This window comes from Periplaneta americana, chromosome 16 (genome assembly GCF_040183065.1).
Source record: "Periplaneta americana isolate PAMFEO1 chromosome 16, P.americana_PAMFEO1_priV1, whole genome shotgun sequence".
Taxonomy (NCBI): domain Eukaryota; kingdom Metazoa; phylum Arthropoda; class Insecta; order Blattodea; family Blattidae; genus Periplaneta; species Periplaneta americana.
The window spans coordinates 8446143-8470331 of NC_091132.1; the positions used below are offsets into that span (position 1 = coordinate 8446143).

At 34.1% G+C, this 24189-nt stretch overlaps 1 protein-coding gene across 2 annotated transcripts in view; it reads right to left on the reverse strand.

The window, feature by feature from the left end:
• Nucleotides 1–2917: 2917 nt before the first annotated feature.
• Nucleotides 2918–24189, reverse strand: part of Rab5 (RAS oncogene family member Rab5) — a 31367-nt gene continuing 10095 nt past the window's right edge. For both annotated transcript variants that reach the window (XM_069849271.1, XM_069849268.1), the window contains exons 3-6: nt 15748–15899; nt 12272–12488; nt 8371–8522; nt 2918–5097 (exon numbers count right to left, since the gene is read on the reverse strand). In XM_069849271.1, coding sequence (XP_069705372.1) covers nt 8410–8522; nt 12272–12488; nt 15748–15899 — 482 coding nt within the window. In that variant the 3' untranslated portion in view covers nt 2918–5097; nt 8371–8409. The remainder of the gene's footprint in view (nt 5098–8370; nt 8523–12271; nt 12489–15747; nt 15900–24189) is intronic.

Here is a 24189-nt window from a genome sequence, read left to right on the forward strand (position 1 = left end):
CACCACAGTGGGGAAATGAGGGCCCACCTGCACAGAATGCATTCCAGTCTTCAGCACTGTAGAACGAATAACAATATTCCTCAGTTTGGATTTTTTAAATCTAAAGGCAGGTAATTCTTATTTCCTGCAATAGACCTCAAGCATCCCTTTTCAGGAGCAATACACCAAAACTCTATCACTTAGATTGTGGTGAATATGTCAATGACTGTTTGCAAGTCAGAAGTGTGTAAAAGTGCATGAAAGTAATCTTAGATGTGTCTCCAGATACTTGTGAAGGGAATGTAAAATTCATTATGATTTAATTTGATACGATGGATTTGCAAAACGAATTGTGGTTAGAACTTACAGTGTGTTAAAATGATGGTATAGACGCTGATGGAAGACAAACTATTATAATGCAGTTAATAATTATGGGAGAAAATTTCAATTTAGTTTGTAATATATCAATATTAGGGAAGATCTATTATAGATGATATGTATAATATTTTAAATGCTTTGACATCATGCAAATATAAAGATGTGACCCACAGTTCAAGTCTACACTACATACTTGTGGCTAGGAACTAGCTTTGTAGTGAACTACACATTAGGGAGTTTGGAATGTATGTTAGAATCACGGCCTTCTTCATGGACCACTTAAAAAAAAAAAATCCATGACATTACGGTGCAGCACTGAATTAAGGTAGCAAGTGGAAAAGATAAGTACATACTATATTACAATAGTCTTTTAAAAATTAAAGAAGGTACTAACAATGTTAATGTTCAAAATTAACGTGCTATCTCCATTGTCTTACAAAATCTGAAGATATTTAATGTTCAGATTTCATAGCTCCAATTGCTGATGAGGTATCCATTTTATTTAGTGTACAAGTCATCAATCAAGCATTTTCGTTGGACTTGATTGCTATGCAGTATGTAGCTTTGGATTATAACCTCTGACATCACATCCAGATATTTAGTCAACCATCTAGTTCACTTCAGCTGTAAATGCAACTCTGGGACAGAACCTTAATTACGGTTATGGCCAGGATTGCCAGACGTCCTGGATTTTAATGGTGTGTCCTATATATAAAAAAAAAAATGGGAGAGATTTTTCCTCGTTTTCTATACAATTATTTTTAAAATTCCTTATTCATTTTTAAGATCCTGTCCAACCTACGCTGACTGTAGTCATTTCTGTCTGGTGCCACCTATCAAAGCTCTATTGCAACAAAAACGATAGTACTATTATGTTGCTTTCTAATGCCAGACGTTTGGCAATAAAGTCATCTGACCTCTTGCACTCCAATATTTTTCGAAGATATTGTCATGGTTAGCCACTGAAGCAGAGATTTAGTACTGTTATGTATTATACTGTATTTTTATTTTTTACTGTGTAGGTCAGGCTGTAATATGGCATTTTTTTTCCAGACTTAATAATTCAAACAATATTTCATAATCTAGCAAAAATGTAACAAAAGCTTATGTTCTAATAGTTACATACATAAAACCAGTTTTATTGCAAATTTAATTATTAATTCAAATGTTTAGTGACGAAGTACGCAGTATCATGTCCTGGAAACCCTGGTTATGGCGTGTAACTTACTTGTATACAGAAATATGAAGGTCCACAATTACTTGTACACGTTTTGAGGACTTCATATCACAGAGTCTTTCAATGCTGCCCACGGTGTACATTGAGAAGTACATAAATGTTGTAACATTATGGATGAAACAGGAGTACTCCCAGATTCATAATTCTTCTGAACTGACCATGACTTGAACATGGATCTCAGGCATACAAAGCAGACATTTTAGCTGTTAAATTAAGGCACACCATTCTGGGAATATGAGGTACAAAATTTTTTTTTTCCGAGCATTTAATTTTTGCATTATTAATTAAAGGTGAGTGCGTTTTAATAAACTCCTAATAAATTAATTACAGGAATATTCACTATTAAGACTAAGGCGAAACAAAAAGGTGTCAGATACGGCCAATCCAATGTCACACACATTCTGAATATGAATTCTCAACACAATATAATTAATAATCTCTCTCTTCCCAATTTTATACATTATCATATGAGAAAGACAAAACATTTTAAGAACAACACACCATTTTGAAACTCAATAGGAGAATTACAATCAAAAAGCACTTTTTTCAAATTCTGCAGTAACTTAAGTGCACAGAATGTTTTCACTCAGTTATTGTACACATGTAATTGAATTTTTAATAGGTTAACACGCATAAATACTTTTTTTGTCCCTGAACTGATACCCTTGCATTAGTTCTTGCAAATATCAAGAATGCAGTAGTAGTAGTATATGAATTTTAATGTTCTAATTTAAAACACACTAATTACAGTTTAGAACCCAAAATGTAATCAGGTTGAGAAAGTGCTTGGGAGAAAAAGAGTTCAAAGATATGGTGTAATTTTTCTCGAAGTCTATTACATTACCTGGCAATACCAATCAACTGACACATTCACCAAATACAAAATGTCAGTTTCCTTAAAAAATTTAGTTACACCAAAGAATATCATCAGTAATTTAAAAATTAGTGAAAAATGTATTGCAAATATTTAAATGAAAGTTACTCGTATATTGCAATTTTTTGGCATGTCTTTCCAAAATTAGTTTTCTTGTTCTATTATTTTTTTTTTGGTACTTACCATTATTCTGTTAATATACATGTCTGCAGATGACTACAAGTTTTCTATTATCAGATGTTCTTCAATAAATGTTTCTCTCTTATTCTCTGCCCACTTGTAAAGTACAAAAGTACCAGAAATAACTTACAGAAAAAAAGAAAGTACTCTGAACTGTAGATCTGGAGCTTTCAATTTTTAATTGAACAGAAATGTAATAAATTCCAATAGTATTCTTTCAGTTCTGAACAGTAAGGTTCCTGCCAAATTTGGTAATTAAAATAATGGGGGAGCTAATCAAAATAACATATTTATTTGTGGGAATGAAATATCTACAAACTAACATTAGGATACTTTGTTTTTAAATATTGCTCCAAGTCAAAAGGTCTTGCTTGCAGTCTGTAAATCTCACAGGATGAAGAATAACTTTTCTTTTTCTTTTTTTACTAATAGAATATTACAAATTAAAGTAAGAATACATTTAAATTTAAAAACCGACTATCATAGAAACAATGCCAACAACTCAATAATCTCTGTAACATACATTAGAGAATTGTAAATATTACATAATTTATGTTTAAAAATTCTTCATTGTTCTACTTAAAACATAAATCTATATAATATATATTTCAAATCACAAATTGATTATATCTGTTGCAACACTTTTATACAGTATTTTATGAACTAGAAATATATAGTTGACAAAAAAAACCAGTCACAGCATGGGTCCTAGAAAACCCGAGCAACGAGTCTCTCAGCACCTCTGCTGCAACTGTGTCCTGAAAAACAGTTTGGATCTTCACAGTTGTGGTAGGTATATCACTAGCTTGTCTTTAACTTTTAAACTACAAATAAAAGAATTTAAGTTCTATTTTACATCAGATTTTGATTATTTTCACGTTCAAATACTTATAAATTCTTAACAGTGAAATATTGCACAGAAAGAAATATCTAGTTACGAATTTAAGATTCTTTCACTTTCAAAAGAATATCCTCTTTAAACCATAACATCATACTGTGAGTCAGAATATGTTCCCAATACGAATACCCAACAATGATGCTAATGCACTCCTTGAAGTTAATATTTATATATTACGTCACTTATTCAGACTGTATATATTACAAAATATGAATGAGAGAATAGATATATATTTTTCCAGAACAGTACCCCCCTAAAAAAATTAATAAATACAAGAAACATAACATACTCCCACTGCTTACATCAAGGTATATTCTCCTTGCTGCAGTCACATCCTGGTACTTGTCAGGATTTTTCTATTAATGAAAATTCTGAAAATGCAACTTAACCCGTAATAAAACCCTCCACAAGTGGACAATAAATACTACACAATATCCTATTAACTTTATTTCTTTATGATTTATCCTGTACAATCTGAGTGTTCCTGTGCTTACAGAAAGATAAAGCAAGCATTTCAATATGTATAATACAGTGCTTGATTTGATAGGGTAATTTCATGTTCAACACCCATGCATCACATTCTAATTCATTTATAATAAGAACTCACTGCTCACAGCTCTTCAATTATTTCAGAAAAACAATCAAAGAACTTCGATAAAAATGTACAGCCACCACAGCAATATGCTATTTGTACATCTAAAGAAAAACTGAATATGATTCGAAAATTTAACTACACTGGCATGTATGGTAGAATAATGTCTTAGTAAACTTATATAGATATGATACACAAGCTAATAGTCTGGACCATGAGCACGTTTCTTTTTAATTATAAATTGTTTTATACCAATCTTGAAGGACAGAAATATGTTCCAAATATATTGAATTCCAAATTTATCAAACACTTTTATGCTGAAAATCTGCATATTGGGAACTTAATAAACAAAAGGGAGTGAAGGACAAAGGTAAAGCTGCACTATCATCTTTTCAGTACTATAAAAGATCTCTCTCTATATATAATCTGAATTGTTTTACTCATCACTGCCTGCCATGTTCCATGTGTTTTTATGTAATTTTTTTTTTCTGGAACACATTTCTGAACAGTACAATATACAACCACCAGGTGTTCAAGAGGAAATTTAACGAAGAGACTTGATTGAAGGAGTCGTGTGAAAATACCAATCATTCCTAAGTAGCTCACTCCAAGCAGATGTTTGTTCCGTTGCGCTGAGCACTGCAGCTCTTGAAACACATTGGTATGTTTCCAGGACTCCCATGCAGACATACGTACAGCGTATCAATATTATTATTATTAATATTATTATTATTACACTTATTTCACCTATAAACAATTGCCACTGATATAATGTACCGAGTAACTCTGCACGGCAATCGATAGGAGGATTACAGTGGAAATACGTTCGTTTCACATGAGGAGGTGTTACTTGTTCCGACCGCCAGGAATGTTTCCAGCCAACAAAACTGCCGAAGAACCGGCCTGGTCCGCACAAAGCCAGCCGGAACCATGCCCTCCTAGCTAAGAATGGAACGAACCTAGAGAAGAATTGTACAATAGTTTAACTATTAAAGATGGTACACTGCATTTATGGGGAAAACATATGCAATTACATAGTAACAAAATTATGATCTGTATTAAGAAATGTAATAAGTTCAGAACTATCAGCCTGATATCACACACAACAAAGCTTCTCCTGCAAATTCTGAATCGACGTTTATATACTAACAAGGGAGGGTTTTCAGTAGGGCACAATGGATTTGGCTGGAAGTGTCAATGTACACTGCTTTATGGTTCCTGAAAACGATGATGAAGGTCTCTCGTTTCAGAATTGCATATTTGTGAAAATACAGCAATTTTAAAAATCTGGACGCATGTAGTTCTTGTGCGCAACTTGCTCATAACCTACTTGCAGAGAGCGCTAGAGGCGAGAAAACTACTTTCTTCCATCACGTTAGAAATTTAGAAGTGGCGTATGTTCACATTTGTATTTATCCATTTCGTCTTAAAAGCAAATGTGAACATAAGCCTATTCCACTTCTAGATTTCTAACAGGGATGGAAGAAATTAATTTCCTTGCCTTTAGAACTCTCTGAAAGTAGTAATGAGCAAGTTGCGCAAAAGAACGACATGCAACCCAGATTTTTAAAATTGCTGTATTTTCACAAATATGTAATTCTGACCTTCACCATCGTTTTCAGGAACCTTAAATCAGTCTACTTTAACACTTTCAGCCAAATTCATCGTGCCCTACTGAAAACCCTCCCTTGTGAGATGGAAGGAGAGTTCGAAGAGTAATGTGGCTTCAGGAAGGGAGAAGGTATGAGAGATGCAATGGGACTGCTGAGAAAAATCCGTGAGAAACATAAAGAGGTTTATGTAGTAAACTGGACCTAGAAAAAGCTTCTGACAGAGTGGATTGAAATAAACTTATGGAGATCCTGAAGAAAATTGGTGTAAAATAGAAAAGACAGAAGGCTATTCAGTAATCTTTATATGAAACTAGTTGAAGTCATGATAGGGGAAGAAATATCATAGGAAAGTTGAATAGGGAGACGGGATACAACAAGATGTTACTCATCACTTACTCTGTTCAACATCTTTTTGGAGGATTAGTGAAGAACTGTTTTCAGAACATGGAAAGGGTGACAGTATGAAGAAGAAAAAAAATAAAGTGCATAAGATTTGCTGCTGATATGGCGTTGTTAGAATAGAAAATGATACTAAGAGATATGCTACTGGAGCTAGAGACAGATGTGAGCAGTATGGGGAGAAGATAAATGAAAACATGACAAAGACCACAGTTATTGGAAGAAAACTAAAAAGGTAAAAGTGCGAATTCGAAATGAGGCAGTAGAGCAAGTGGACAGCTTCAAATCCTTGGAGTGTACTATAAGTAGTAACATGAACTGCTGCCAGGAAGTCAAAAGGATAGAAACGACAAAGGAAGCTTTTAATAGAAAAAGGAGTTATCTTCTGCGGACCTCTGGAAAAGAACTAAGAAAGAGACTAGTGAAGTGCCCTGTGTGGAGTGTGGTATTATATGGAGCAGAAACTTGAACATTGCGATGAAGTGCACAAATAGCTAGAAGCATTTGATATGTGGATATAGAGAATAACAGAGCATGGGAAATAGATAAAATGAGAAATGAAGTTGTGCTGGACAGAATGGGCGCTGAAACTGATCAGGAAAAGGAAACCTAAGAAGAAACTGCCTATTGAAAGATAAGCTGGAAGGAATGGCGAATGGGAAAAAAAGTTCAGGGCAGAAGAAGATATCAAATGATAGACGACATTAAGATTTATGGATTGTATGTGGAAATGAAGAGGAAGGCAGAAAAGAGGGAAGACTGAAGAATGTTGGGTTTGAAGTGAAGAACCTGTCCTTGGACAGAAGACTATGAATGAATGAAATATTGTATTTACAGTCTCATTCATAATACTGAACAAAATGGGAGACAAAACATTTCCTTGCCTAACATCCTAAATTTTCGCCTTAGTTTGTGCTGTTGAGTTCAAAAGTAATATAAGATTTCATAAAGCTATTACTTCTATTTGATTTAAGATAGAGTGAAATTTCAGTACAACAAATTTGCGGGGTTCTGTAATTTAATTTTGATGTATTGAAATTTCGTTCAACTGAAAATAATGTCTGCAAGTTACAACTTAACAGGTCCAGTGTTCTGTAACACCCAAACTAGAGATAGTATTTAGCTTAACACAAACTACATGCAGCTGCAACAATTATTGCTACCATATGTATTGTGACAGCTGCACCGGGGTTCGAACGCGTGTCCGACAGGGCGCGCGGCAGACGAAACGCTGGTACGGGGAGCATCTGCATGCTGAGAGGGCAGAGGGGGATGTATTACGGCGACGTGGCGAGGGGAGGTTGCGCGCGCATCTGCTACTTGCCGAGTGGGGAAGGAAGCAAACTGACGTGCGGAGTGAAGGGAGGGACGGACCCTCCCGAATCGTCCAGAAGTCCGTCGAAGTGGAAATATCCAGATTATTCATTCTGACCGCGAACTTTCTCGTAACTATGGTTTGGTTATATAAAAGAGAAGACGCAAGTGAAAGTCAGTGTCAGTCAGTGTTGTTACAGGCAGATTTGGGCAGTAAGCGAGTTAGTCTTGTGTAGCAGTGAAGCCAGCTTCGAGACCATAGCGCGACTTGAGTTGTGTCCGTAACTGTGGAGCCTGAAGCCCGGAGTTCGAGTGCAGTGGACCGCAGTTGGGGTCCTGAGTTCGAAGTTCAGCGGATCGTCTCCGAAGGTCTGGGGTTCGAGATTCTGTGAACGCGAGTGACTGAGCTAAAGAACTAGCAAAGACAAACGAGCTGTGAACTAAGAACTGACAGTTCTGTGTTGTAAATAGTGCTTTGTGAATATTAGTTAAGATTAACAGTTCATTGTTGTTCGTAATAGTCCAAGTAAATTGTCATTGTCGTTTGTGGAGTGCAATAACGAACGCTGTGTTGCTGAGGGGAGAGCAAATCCCATTGTTGACGGGAGTGAAATTAAATTGTAGAAAGTGAAGAGTTATTGTTGAGATAATAAAATTACATTGTTGTTCAGTATAAAGTATCATAAAATGGAAATTTAGATTTCGATGTTCCTTATGATTAGCTTATATTCATGTATATATTCCAGTTACAAACTGTTAATCAGTAGTGAGGACTATAAGTTCTTCATATTTTTTACTATGACATGAAGGTATTTCAAGAGAGAGTGCTTTTTTCAGTTGAATGCAGAAGAGGAGAATATTATTTATTATATTCCATAATAGTCCGTGCTGCCTGTTGATACTCACATGAGTTGTGAAGAAGATCCAAAGTGGTTTTAAGACGGATCACTTGCAGCAATTGCCTGGCGCTTTTTGCTGTCCTTCAGATTCCACCAATCTCCGGCCTTGACCGCTGGTTCCTGCACCAGACACTTGCTCATTCTTTGGGAGTTTTTTGGCTGCAATAAAAGACCATCTACAATTAAAAATTTCTTAACAAAACCACAGACAGCATTTACAAATTAGACATTTCATATTTTACAGGTTTAGTTCATGGTATTTGCAAATGAGGGCTTACAACATTATTATTATTATTATTATTATTATTATTATTATTAGAGGCAGCAGATTGAAGTCCTTTACTACTGCCACTATTTCGATCATTTGTACATGTTATTTCCTGAGAGGAAAGGACCAAATGAAATAACAAGAGGATTTGCAGCCTCGGAGATACCAGAAATGACACAGATAGTTCCTTAACTGTCATCAGATCTTGAGAACAAATCCAGATGAAGGAATAGAGGCTTGCCCTAGTTCAGAGAAGGCAATACATCTGGCCATCTCAATTTGGTATCACTGAAGCTTGTTTGCAATCCTGTGACTTGTTCATCAGGTGGAAGGTAAGGTGAATGTATCAGTGAGAAGAAAATTATGAAGTCGATGAAAACAGGAGAACCTTGGAAAAACCTCCATTATCCACAAGTATCTATTTTAGCAAATGCCAGAATCGAACTCAAGCCTTAGAATAAGCCTGCACTCTAGCCTACCATTGAGCTATTTGAGGGACCAATATGTACTGTTGACAATGCTTCGTCATTTGTGAGTTAATAGCTGTGAGAATTAAATCATTAGTCACCCAATTAAATACATTATTATACATATGTAGATGATCAGACAATACTAAAAACAAGCCACGAGAGAAGTACATAAATTATGCACGATCATAAATCATTACAATCTGTAGATTACTAATAAAACAAAATGTAATGGCTTTCAAGAGAACAAACTACTTAGAATCAAAATTGCTATAAATAATCGCATTATAGAAGTCAGTGAATCCTTTCAATTATCTTGGTTGCAATCTGTACTATACTTTGTCTCCAGAGGCAGTAACAATGAACTGGTCAAATTTCAACTAATTAGCAATAATAAAAATCATTCTGATTAGAAAAGTGACACATGAAGGAGCATTAAAATTTTACAAAACATTAGTGGCCTTAACACTTCTGAGGCTCAGAGATGAGGACATTTAGAAAAAAAAAAAAAAAAGAAAAAAGAAATTAAAAAGAACACAATCAGCAAAGATGAGGTTACTAAGGCCTCTGGCAGGACTTATGCTACAGGACACAAGAAAAACAATTAAATCAGCCTAGAACTTAAAATCGGAATTATTGTAGTTTTCTAATGGCACACTGCTGGATTCTGGGTCATCAGTCCTCTGGCTTCTCAATATAACTTGGTCAAATAATGGGAATTGTCGTCAACATGAAAAACATACAGCTGCAATTGGCTGGATTAATTAAGAAAACAGCTTCAGATAAAATCCCACACAAGCTCTCAATCATAAACTGATTGAAAAACAATTGAAAATCCAGTAAACGATGGAAGGATCAGTTCTTTTCATAATTCCTGAAGAGATTCTAGCCAACTGGTCTAAGCCACCTTTAGACCTCCCCAGAATAAGGATGTAACCAACAAAACTGTAATTTTTCAGGAGAAAGGAAAACAATTTCAGAGCATATTCCATTACATTTACTAACAGAACCATTTGACTAATCAAGCATATAAATTTATTCAGTTATTGAATTAAATAATCTATTATAAATGAATGCTTCAAAATTACTTTTCCCACGTAAATCACACATTTACAAAATTTGATATTAATAACTTAGTATATGATGCAAATACTTCAATACTAACATTTAAAAAATAGACCAGAAGAAGGATATTGAGTTAAATTAGTTCACTTTCGTCATTGCAACATGTGACTGTACCAGGAAGTAAGTGTTCCGAGCTTGCTGTTGACAAATTGATAGGGCTTCAACAATCAATAATCAGAGCTGTTTGGTTACTGACCTATGACTGTAATGATACGAATGTAACACGTTTTCAGCATCAGTGCTGAGTCATAGAGGATATTTCTTAAGAGTTATCATCACAACACAGCACAGATATCCCAGAATTTTACAATTTCTTTTCCTCTTTCTGATCAATTTCAGCATCATTCTTTCTTTATCCACTCTTTCCAACACAGCTTCATTACTTATTCTGTCTGTCCACTTCACATGCTCCATCCTTCTCCATATCCACATTTCAAATGCTTCTATTCGTTTCTCTTCACTTCACCATAACGTCCATGTTTCTGCCCCATACATTGCTACATCCATATAAACAGTAACATGAGCTGGTGCCAGGAAATCAAAAGGAGGCTAGCAATAGCAAAGGAAACTTTTAATAGCAAAAGGAACATCTACAGACCTCTGAAAAAAGAACAAAGGGTTGTGAATGCTTTGTGCAGTGTAGCATTGTACTGCACAGAAAAATGGACATTATGACGAAGTGAAGAGAAGCATTTAAAATGTTGATATGGGGAAGGATGTAGCATGTGAAATGGACAGACAGAATAAGAAATGAAGCTGTATTGGAAAGAATTATGCTGAAGGTGATTAGGACGAGAAAAAGGAATTGGCTGCGTCACTGGCTGAGAAGTGGAATGGTAAACAGGAGAAGAGTTCAGGGCAGAAGAAGATATCAGGATAAGGATCATATGCGGAGACTAAGAAGAAGGCAGAAAATAGGAAAGATTGGAGAATGCAGAGTTTGCAGTGAAAGACCTGCCATTTACCAGAACACTATGTATGTATATGTATATCAGATTGTAAATAATAGTTGTTCTATATTTAATTAACAGTCTGCACTACGTAACTTGCAATGGAACAATGACATACCTACTCTTGTTTAAGAGCTGTAACATAATATTACAATCAATGTCGTGCACGATACAAAATCCAACAGAATTTAATTTAAACATAACACTAGAGATGTAGAAAAATGACTCCAAATTAACAACTAAGCTCTGCATTATCAATAAGAGGTTTCACCTAACACACTGTTCATCATCATAAATCATCTCTTGCCTAATATTTTTGTGATAATTATCAAAATATATTGAAAAACTATCATTCACTGGAAGTTACAAATACATGCCTTTCATAATCACTATATTTTCTTCATCCATAATGAATTCAAGTCTAGGTAGAAGGTGAGATGCACAGCACTTGAATCATTCATACAGACCCACTTTCCTGTCCTCAGAATTAAATTTTAATGTAAGTGAGAATAGCTGGTAAATTTTGTCTAGATGCCTACACAATTTGACAGTAATGGGACTGATGGTTGAAGCACAGGGAACCATTCCTAAATTTTTTTTTTTACTAATTTCTGGACATCAATGAGATTAGATAAAGCACGCCTCCTCCTTTGAATGCCAATTATCGCTATTAAGGGGTTTGTTTCAATTTTGAGAAGTCATCTTTATAGGTTTAACATTTAATGTGTTTTATTTATTTAAGATTGAAGACTGTGATATGTATAATTTAAAAACTGTAAGCCTCATATTTTACTTTGTAAACAAATGTTCTACACTCACTAAATTTAATTGTTTTATAAGACTTTGTCCTTGTGGCAATCCTTTAATAAGAGAAGTTTGTAGCAATCAACTACTTTACATATGAATTATAAACCTATAAAAGGAGCATAGCAGCTTGACTTTCCTTTGGAGGAAGCTATTCTTAGGATTTTTATTGCCTTTACTCAGGTTTGAACACATATGGACAACACTATCACACTAAGGACAACACCAAACACTACTAAGGACAAGTAATGTAAAAGTTTCTTTAAAATATCTGTAAGATTAAGTTTATCTTACCAATTGCCAGGAAAATATCATTGACATTCATAGCTGTCTTTGCTGATGTCTCCATGAAAAGAAGACCATTTTCTTCAGCATAACCTTGAGCTTCATCATATTCCACCATTCTTTTATTTGCCAGATCAGCTTTGTTACCCGCAAGTGCAATAACAATATTTGGTGATGCTTGCCTCTGAAGTTCTTTTACCCACGTCTTAGCTCTACCAAATGTGTCCTAAAACAAAAAAAGAGAAAACAAATATGATATTAACTTTCGATAGAAGACTCTTTAATATCTTTCTATCTAGTTTTCCACTTCAAATTGAAGGTAAATGAAAATCGAACTCTCACATAAATGGTTAGTTTGTGTCTAATGTTTAGCAATTGACGTCATTTGCTGTCTTCGACTCCAATATTTAGCAGAAAGAACGGAAAATTGAATGAAAGTTGTACAGTGAAGAAGACCACCTTGATTCCTAGCTTCGATAAGGTAACAGAACGGCATGTAGGAAATTACAGATTTTACTGGAAGTTCAGTTATTAAATTAGATGCACTGCATAATATCTCCCATTTTTTTCACTTACTTTAGAATCATTTTAATTTTTTATCTGAAGAAAGCCCAAGGCGTTCTCCAATGAGATTTCAAGATAACTTCGAAAAAATATCACATAGGCCTATTTAAATTTAAATAAATGGAAAGATTCCTGTATTCATAGAGTCCGTTGGTGTCATGTAGTACATCCATCAGCAAAGAACCTATATGGCTTATAAATATAAGTAATAATACTGTATTATTATTATTATTATTATTATTGGTAGTATTACAGCAGGGCTGCCGACATTATGAATCAAACATCCCTGTGGTACCAATTTTACTAATGTAAGTTTAATACAAATGATAAGGATGTCAATTCTAGCAGTGGAAAAAGTCTAAAGAAAGGTTACTTAACTTAATTTTGAAATACCATCCAACAGGAAGACTGAGCCAAGGTGGCCCTATTAGAAGAATACTGGATGGATAATGAGATCGTAACAGGCTGACGACTTCTAGAAGTTTTTGTACGATAATAGCACAGTCTAATACATACAGTCACGAAGCTCAATACGTAGGGAATATGCATACAATGACAGTTGAACTCTAGTTGCTAGCCACTAGGATCACTACTATCGCACAGTCTATTGTTCCTATACTCTCGGTTGCTAACCGGCTGGAGCATTGTATCACAAGAAATGCAAAAAAAAAAAAAAAAAAATCACCTCAAGCTTCGTGACTATGTACTAGACTATGGTAATAGTACATAATTTGAAAGTTCGTATGTTCAAGATTTTGAGGAATGAACATATGAAATTGATGCTCTTTTTTAAGCTACAGTTTAAACAACCATTAATGCCAAATTAATTCTTCCAAAATCATTACATACTATCCTTGCAGTTAAAGCTACCTTGCTAGTTACTTTTTCTGTACTGCATATGGCAGACAGATGATGTTATTTCTGAAGCAACTCTTCAACATGCAAAAGATTACACAATCCATTACGTTGTTAGATAAGAATGAATGATCAAGGGTTAGTAACATTCCAGCACTGAGTAGCTCACTGATTCACGACGTCAAAACTTTGGAAGATGTATACAAGGACGATTATTCTGTCTGACGTTTTCCTGTTTCCCTACAACAGTATTTTCTCAAATCTGTTCTTTATCTGTCTTATCACAGTACTCGTCATATCATACTACATTATAGAAAACGAAGTATATTACATAAAATGATTAACTGATAAGTTTTTTTGTAAACTACTACTCAACACTCTAATGTAGGTGGAAATGATGTAGATGGAAACATTATTATTAAATAACATATTAAATATGGATTTATTCTATTACTTTAATGCAAGGGGATACTAAAATGTACAAATTCTGCATTTTTAAGAGTCCACTATAGTGAAATTAACGACTTTCATATTTGTAAAGCCAGAGTCACTAAATTTTAACCACTGCTACATCTAGTTAATAATAACAAATGTGCAAAATTCCATACACCTGTGATGAGCGTTAATAAAAACTTTACAGGTGTTCAGGTGTTATAATTTTAAAATTTGTTGTTATTTTTATTTCTACTATCTGATCTTTCAAGGCTTGCCTATAGACACAGAATAACACACAATATTTACAATAATGCTTGTATATGAATGAGCACATGAAAAAATATATAGATAAAAATAAAGATTTTCAATCACAAATATATAATTTTAACATTTATGTGGAATGTTTACCATATAGATCTTTTAAGATGGCAAATGAGTATTTAATTATGTTTTGGACAATTATTATTTCTCACAAATATTAACACTTCTCTATAACTATAATACTCCTAAATGGACAGAAAATGGGGGCATTCTTCAGAAATTGAAAAATTTTACTACCAATAGCTATATAAATACGTAGAAATTTTAATTAAAACAAACATATGGTCAACTGCAATGACTCTAAAATTACATAATCAAATTCTAAATTACAAGCTCAGTCGAAAATGAAAGATCAAATAGGTGAACTGATGACCGAAACGGCCACAGAACAAAGTTAGGAAAGGAAAAGTAAATAGCAATTTACAATAATTGTATTTTTTATTTTAGGTAGATTATTTTACGACGCTTTATCAACAGCTTAGGTTATTTAGGGTCTGAATGAGATGAAGGTGATAATGCCGGTGAAATATGTCCGGGGTCTAACACCGAAAGTTACACAGCATTTGCTCATATTGGTTGAGGGAAAACCCCGGAAAAAATCTCAACCAGGTAACTTGTTCCAACCGGGAATCGAACCCGGGCCACCTGGTTTCGCGGCTAGACGTGCTAACCGTTACTCCACAGGTGTGGACATTTACAATAAAGATAATATTAACATGTTTCAACAGACATTCATAAATAAGTCTTGGTTTAACTTTGAACTACTGTAGAATGAAGTAAAGTTGACAAGAAAGCCAAAAATAATTTAAATCATTGTATTAAATCTAAGAGCAAAATTTGAAACTATCTTTTTAATTAGTCTTTAAGGGTTTATAATTTATTAGGTTTGGTCAGAAATGCCATTGTACACTTGCAATGTAACAGAAAACGTTTTTCCCTTTAGCTGCAGATGAAATTCTGATATAAAATTCCCTCCTACCATATACAAAAAATCTTACTTTTATCTACTTTATATTTGTACAACAGGAGGCTTGTCCTCATTAAAGTGACAAAAGATTAATTGAATTAACACTGTTTATTCTGTTCTAATAGTAATCTAAAAGAATTAAAAAATGTACACATTTTAGGATAAACTTGGAGGGGGAAAAAAACACGCACACACACACACACAAAAATATAAGTGAATTATTTCTTATCTATTATCCATAGATTTGAATCCATTTACTCCTTCCCCCGAATAAGTGTGTTAATGCTCACTCTGTTACTAATGTTTAAGAATTTTCATGCTACATAACACACAACAAACATACCTGATTTGTAATATCATATACCACAATTGCGGCTTGGGCTCCTCTGTAATACATAGGAGCAAGACTGTGATACCTTTCTTGACCTGCTGTGTCCCAGATCTCGAACTTCACTGTTGTGTCGTCAAGGCAGACCGTCTGTGTGAGAAATGCAGCTGTGAAAGAGGAAGTATACTTTGTTAAATACAGTATTTCGAAAACCTTTATATTTTTAACAATCTGGCCACTAAACAAATGAATCCAACACATGAGAAAAACTATTACACTATTTGCAATCATTTTTGCTGGATCACAGGTTGTACAGCCTTAGATAGAAAAAATGACCAATCTCCTGTAGCATGAATTCGTCTAAGTTCACTTTGGGCAGAACTTGGTTCACACAACTAAAGGATGTTTATTTTGCATCTATTTACCCCTTGAATATATTTGTTATAAAGTAGATTAGTTACATTTGTAACACTTTATTTATACAGGGAGAAAAACAACAAACAAAACAAAGGAAAACCAGAGCAGAGTTGTGCATAAGAAATTCATTCACGTGTAAAAACCTGAGCTCTCATGGAAGCAACCAAAGTCTTCTGAAGGATCTTAGCATATGGCAATTGATCACTTTTTTTGTCTAAGATTATACATTTTTCCTGGAAGACTAACATTTGCACAATCTCGAGCATCCAGTCATGCCCAGTGTCTTGTGACTTAGACATTTAAGTATGCATTAGCTATTAAATTCAATGTCAAAGTTGATAAATTAGGTGTCACATCAAAATACACAATTTGATGTTCATTGAATTTTACAGTTTTTATTAAGATTTTCTATTAAAATCCTATCAGAAACGTCATAGACTTCATCACTTTTTTATTAAATTAAATCAATGAGCTAGTGCTAAGGAATGATATTTCTTGTAATGCGCAATTTTACTAAAAATAATAACCAAAAGAAAGATCTTTATATGTGGCTTCTTTATTTTCACAATCAATTATTCGCAAGGCATTGATTTAAACACTTGTCATTTTTGATAATCAAGTTTTGTGGGATCAATTAATGATAACGGAGCTCTCATGTAATTATTAATTCCTCTGAAAATTGGATCCACCTCACTGATCCGCATATCCAGATGATAACATATTCTAATTGCACTGTCAGTTTAGATGAATTTGCTTATGGCTGATCAAATGTACAATGAAATCCTTTTATTAATTTATGAATACAATTGAAGTCTTTCAATAATTAATTCGATGATGTTTGGGTAAATGGAATTAAGTCATAAAAATGAGTTTTGAGATAAATGAAAATTGAACTTCGGATCCTTATTGCAAACAATTTTCTACACAAATAAAACACACCAAATGCTAGTATTCTTTTGCTTTTTGCGCACCCACTTGTAGAATTTAACTTGTGTATTCACCTGCGAACAAAACTCCATTTGTAGAAAAAATGACAACCCTCTTTAGCCGAACAACATCGAATTATAGCAATGTAGATGGCTTTGAGTCATAGCTTCTTAAAACTTCCACACTAGCAGATTCACCACTGCTAGAATAACACCAAAGCTGTGTTGTCATAGACTGCCCATGGTGCATATAAGAGAATATAAATTATACCAGAAAGCTCACAGAGTAATAGCCTGAAAAAGAAATGCCCTCCACCTCAACACTATTCTTTGTCTGCCACAAATTCCACTTGGTACTCACAAGGTTTGAACCGGGGTCTCCAGAGCAGAAATTAATGTTTCAGACTTTCTATGCCAGAAATCCGTGTTCTCCACACCAATGCAAGTTTAAGGTTATCGTTAAACTGTTTCACCTATAATTTATATGATTAAGAGGGTTTTTAATGGGGGAGGGGGGGGGGGGAGAGACACTCCAGCTCACTTTAATCCGAGAGTTCATCATTTGAATTGTTTTCCGCAAAGATGGATTGGTTGTGGGGGATCCACTAAATGGCCTGCCCAATACATTTAAATGCAATGGATATTCATCTTTGGGAACATCGTAAGTCCCTAATGTTAACATTCTGAGAAAGCAAATTCTAAATGGATTTGAATAAATACGAAACATTCAACAGAGTATGCAAAAACATAGAACACAAGCTCAAAGGATGCACAATGCAGGAGGAGGCCATTTCTATCATTTTTGTAATAATTTTCTTTTTAGTAAGTTGTTTAGTATTATTCTATGAACGTGTTTGTATATATTTGTGAAAGTACATATATTAGTGATATAGAACACGCCACATCTATACAATCTTATTTTTTACCAATCGCCCATCTTCCTTGTTAATCACATCACTGATCTAGTCTCATTAGAATATTTCGAACTAAGAAAGGTTTTACTGTCAAACACCACTCCATCTTCTGTTCAATTCTCTCAGTCAATACTTAGTAAAATTCTACTCAAGAAAGAATTTTGTATTCCAGTGCTGGATTTTACTTTAAACAGATTCCATTAAGAATATCACAATTCTCCCAAATACAAATTTTTTCAAGGTTTATTTCAACAACATTATGTTACTACAACTAATAAGCAAAACTTTACACATTTGTGCCCATATTGTAATAAATATGCATACCATATTTAATTGCCAATTGCACAGAATTATAACGACTAGTGAACAGCGTGTTAACTTCAATGTGTATGAAAAGTTGAAGTTATCCTTATTACAGGCCATGGCAGCAGGAGGTTAAGGTTCCTCCTTTACAGACAATAGGCATTAGTAGCAGGAGGAATGTCAATCCTACATGGTTGCCACCTCTATTCCCAAGAAACGCTTTCTTGTATTCATTTCTGTTAGGCACTGTGTTGACCCCAGAGCCATTGTGCAGCCAGAAGAATTAGATCAATTGGAAAAATCCATGACCTTACTGGGAATCGAACCCACGATCTTCACTTTGGTATTTTGTGCCTTAACCACTGTGCTACTGTGTTCCTCTTCAATGTATATACTCCATCAATTATTTATCCTTCTGAAAATCATTTTATACTCCATTTGTCAAGAATGCATGGAGCCCACCTATATGGCCCCTCCTCTCAAGCACCTTCTTCGTGTATACAGCAGATACCTTTACCCATCTCTCATAAGATCAAATACTTAGCTTATATCTCAAAATCAAAATCATATAAATTGGACACTTAATATCGGAGGACAGTTATTTACTGTGTTTTCTTTGTCACAGCACCTTGTGTTCACTCATGTTCTAAGGAAGATTCTGAAATTCCTCACTCCCCCCCCCCCGAGCCTAATGTGCTAATTCAGTGTACTGAAGACTCAAGTACCACCTACCAGAAGAAATGTAGGGATTTATCATAAAGTACTTTCGTAATTAAAGTGATTAGGTTTACGAATTACGAAATAGGTCATTGTTCTTAATGAGAAACACGACCTTGTTTTCATGATACTAGGAGTTTAATGTGAGGAAACATTTTTGAAAGTTTTAATCTCAGATCATCTTCAATTTTACACTTCTTAAAAAAATTCTGAAGAAAAACTATTTTCAAGCAAGTGTGTTGTCGTGAAAAGAAAGACATAAAAAAGTAGTAGCCTACATCTGTACTAATATGGATGAATATTCTTTTTGCCTCAATCCAAAAGTGGCAGATTTCTTCTACAGAAGGTCTGAAAGCCATTATCACAAGCTCAATTAACAATTGTTTAACAGATCTTTGAAGACAAACTGTTTATATTTATTTTAAAATTAAGTTCTGAACCAATATTGTCTGCAAAGAACCTTACTCCAGAACTCTGTTCCCTAATATTGGCAGTGCCCCGGTATCTTAACAACACTTCAGGATTTAGATGAATATAATTTTCCTCAACAAAGCTTTCAGCATAAGCAAACATAGATATTTGTTTTGTTTTTTTTTTTTTTTTGTGAATAATGAAAAAACAGAAGCAAAAAAAAAAAAAAAAACGCTCAATACTGTCATCAACATAACCAATGTTAGAACTGAAAAATTGATGGCTGTCCTAAATTCATACTGACAATCAGTTATCTTTACGAATTTAAAGGCATATCCTTTACCACACCTTCGTGTACTACAGTTTGACAAACCATAATTTTGACTAATGAAACTGAATTGAACAAACTACATTTCTTTTTACAAAATGTTAAATTAAACACTGAATTTGACCTTTGTACACAAGCCATGCTGTTACACTATTAGGAATATTATTTGAAGAACAGGGATTGTGACCTATATGTAAGTACAATTATTGTCATTTTACCATAAAACGAACGAAAGATACAGAATTCTACATACAAATGACTGGTTCAAGGAACTGAAACATACAGTTTGCGAAATATAAATCCAGAATTTTATCTTGAGGCTGTATCACATAACAAAAGTTAATTGCTTCCAAAGGAAAGATCCTCTCAGAACAAAAACAATATTATATAATACACTAAACGTTACATATTAAGTATTTAGATTGTGACATTATCTACAGCAAGATAAAGAAAAATAGAAAACAAAATAAAGCCATTGCAATCCTTAAACAAGTGCGTTAATGGAGCAGAGAATACTGTAATTTCTATGCTGCAAACAAGATCTAGTCAGCAAACATGAAATTTCTGAGATCAGAAGAGACTGGATAGAAGACATTAGCTACATATACAATAGAGATTTTAACATACCTTCGCTAAAAATTCGCAGAACAATAATTCAGAATTCTGTTAAGAGGGAATTGGTCATATCAGGAAAAAAAAAATCTAAATAATGTTCTTGCATTAAAATACTTCTTAAGGTGTATGTGAACCACTTCTAGTATTTTTTTATGAATCACTATTTTTTAATATTCTTATGAATTGCCATTTTTTTAAATTCTGCGACCATTTTTAAATCTGTGTGCGAACTTTCTGAATTCTCTCGGCAGTAGAAAACTGAAGTTTTCTCTGGAACAACATTTTGCATCTTCAAATTGCTACAGAATAAACACTTATCAGCTGACAATCTGAAATTTTGCACAGATACAGCTAATAAGGTATAAAGTGTACTTGCCATTTTGTAATAAATAAATTGGAACTTTGGAACAACTGGATAATACCCACGGCAGACCAATATCGATAGTCGATGCTACTCGCTGGCCACTAGTCACCGGGCCGCACCGAGCCGTATCAAACAAAATATAATCGAAATGGTGGTAGTCAAATTCGCGAATATATTCTTAAATAATTCACTCCATTAGTCAAGTTCAAGGTTTATGTAGTACAACGGCGGTTTTTTGAATGCATTAAAAGAAAATGAAGATGTAGTAAGATCATAAACTAGGTTATCACAAGGAAATTAACAGTAAAAAAGGTGTGTTTCACGGAATACCATTAAAATGACGGAAAGTAAATTTCCGGTTAATGTTCGCGAAAGCGTAAAGTACGTAATTATGACGGCGTTGCTGTTTCATTTCTGGCCTAGAGAAAAATATCTAGCCTTTTACGAAAAAAAAATTTAGGGACCATGAAATTATTCACCGCTTTCATTATAGGCCATTATTTTTTTTATCAATATTACGAATCAAAAACTGTCATACTATATAATTTTAACTAATATATGGACGAATAAAATCAAATTTTATGTTATAATTAAAAAGTTTCGTCGAATACATGAAAATGATAACATTTATATTACATAATATGAAAATGAACTTCATGTTAAAATCTCCTGTCACTTCCTTATCCCTAAACTAACCTAAGCTAAGCTAACCTAACCTGACCAAAGCTAACCTAACCTAACCTGACCTAAGCTAACCAAAGCTAACCTAACCTAGCTAAGCTAACCTAACCTTCGTAAATGCAAGGTCTGTAGCCGGAGCAAGAAAGGATCTCAATCATTTAATCTGCAATGTACACGCGAAAATAAATTCAAGTAAGGATCACGCTCCCACTGCATGAGAGGTCCGCGCATGCGCTACAGAAAAACTGTTTCTGTCCCGAGCCTCTCATCTAAGCCACTCGTCATAATGTACTCGCAATATTTACGCAAATACACATTGTCGCTAACAGTGGTGCTATCTCTCAATCATGTTCAGAACGAAGGAGGTAGACAAAGAGAGAAAAAAAAAAAAAAGAAATATGGCACAAAACTGTTTTCTCTCGAGACTCTCATCTAAGACACGTAATCTACTTGCAATATATTTGCGCAAATACACTTTGTAGCTAACACTGGTGCTATCTCTCAGTAATGTTCAGAACGAAGGAGGCAGAGAAAGAGAGAAAAAAAATTTCTCCCACCAACTGCGCCACACACGAACGTCATATTCTTATGTTGGCAACATTGTGTATTTACTTGAATTTGGTGGTAAACGTAACGGCACAGTTCAAAGCGACTGTGGTAATTCTCCAGTATAGCAGGAACTTTTTAAGACAATATGCTATAAAATAAAAAAATAAATTAAAAAAAATGAATTACAACATTTTTTAAATACACTGCTACATTCAAGAACTAAAAATGTGCACTCAGAAACAAAAAATGTTTAAAATACTCTACCCAAAAAAAATAATTTGAGTGTCCTAAGGAATTTAATTTTTAAGGTGTTTTGAATATACAACTAAAACTACGAAATAATGAATAACTTCGAAATCAAACCACCAATTTACTTCAAATTTGACAGAGCATTTTACCTGATAATTGTACTCATGATGTATAAAAATAATCTAGATTGGTTGAAAATTGTAGAAATTAGAAAACTCACTGGTATCCTTTGTGAAGTTGAACCAAGGAGACTAAGTAGAAACCGAAATGGATGGTTCAAATTATGAAGCAGTCAGACTACTAATCCCATCCAAACAGAAGAAATTGACACGCAAAGCAAGTAATATGAGTTACATATTCCTGAGAAACAGATTTTCATCCATGTCATGTCACACTGACAGTATTCTTGTTACTTCCTGTCAAGTTTAATCTCCTTTAAGTCATTCTTCCTTTGCACAGTACACATGTTAAGCGACAGTTGCTTTTCAATTGTAGCACTGTGAGAGAATGAGCTTTTCTTCTATTATTTCAGCCAAGGTCGTCTTCAAGTATGGTATCAGGCTTAATTAAACCTGCTGCAGCTCCAGTTCATTCCATCTCATCTTGTTCTATATACAGTTCTTACGCCTTTTGGATGGTACTACCAAATATATTTTATAAGAATATTTAGACAAATTCTTTTCATAATCCCAATTTTGCCTACAGTTTTTTTTTATATATATAAAATCGTTATAGCAACTTTTAATGTAGTTCTAATATCTATACCTCTGATCTTATCCGATAGTCATACTTCTGCTACATTTCTTAAAACTCTCATCTCTCTGGACTGCAGTCTTTAATTCTTTCAAAACACAGTTTTCATTCTCATGTAAACATATGCTTGGTCACATTTTGTAACATGTTATCTATGTCTCTGTAGATTTAATTTTTTTAATACAAGGTCAAGAATTAGGAAATTACAATCTCTCTCTCTGTCGAAGGGCATTGTATCATCATATGGTAAGCAATATCAGGAGTCAGACAAAGTACAATTTAATAATAAAAACTATATAATATCACAGTTCTGATCAGCTTCTACAGTTTATCATAGAAATGTACGATTTTAAAACAATCTTCATCTAACATTAAAATTTTAGGTTCATTCAATGCTGCAGGTTAGGTCATCTAGGTACAAAGCCTCTTCTCAGGGTTTTTTCTTTCAGCACTTCATTCCTCTTCACCTGGTCTCTTACCTGATGTTCTTTTCTGTCTGATATTTAATTCCAAAGCTTCCTGGAAATTCTTGATAGATCCACCTTTTACACATGGCCACCATTTCAGCCTTGATTTTTCTATCATGCTTCATAATGAAGTTACAACTAATCAATCTCTAACAGTCTCATTTTTTAATCCATCCCTTGTTTTTTTCACAATACACAAATTTCATCTTTATCACTTGAAGTCTGTCTACATCTGATTTTTTTAATGCCCATGTTTCTGCATTGTAAGTTACAATGGAAATTAATAACATTTGTAGAACATTAACTTGCTTTCTAGCACTGAGTTCACATGGAAAATGGTCGCTCTCCTGTAGGGTGTATGTGTCTAAGTGTCATTCGGGTTAACAAGAGATTCACATGTGGACACATTATGCAGAGGTCTGAGGATGAAGTCAATCATAGCAGCAACGTATTTGTATGTCACGAAACAACATATTCTCTATGAAGCCTGTATAGCTTAGCAATAGAGATCTTTCTTCTCATTACAAAGACCAGGCTTTGAACCTCTCTTCATAAAATGCACTCACGATGATTCCCAAGCTATTTCAAGGTGGGACAATCTCTAAACAGCGACCAATTTCAATGTCAGAAGATATACATCTATTATTAGGCAGTACATATCACTTGATGATGTGTGTCAAAGGAAGAACAACTGTTTGTGTACATCTGAAGTCTGATCAGTGTAATATGTTACTACTCAATAATGTATGTAATGGAGGAAGAA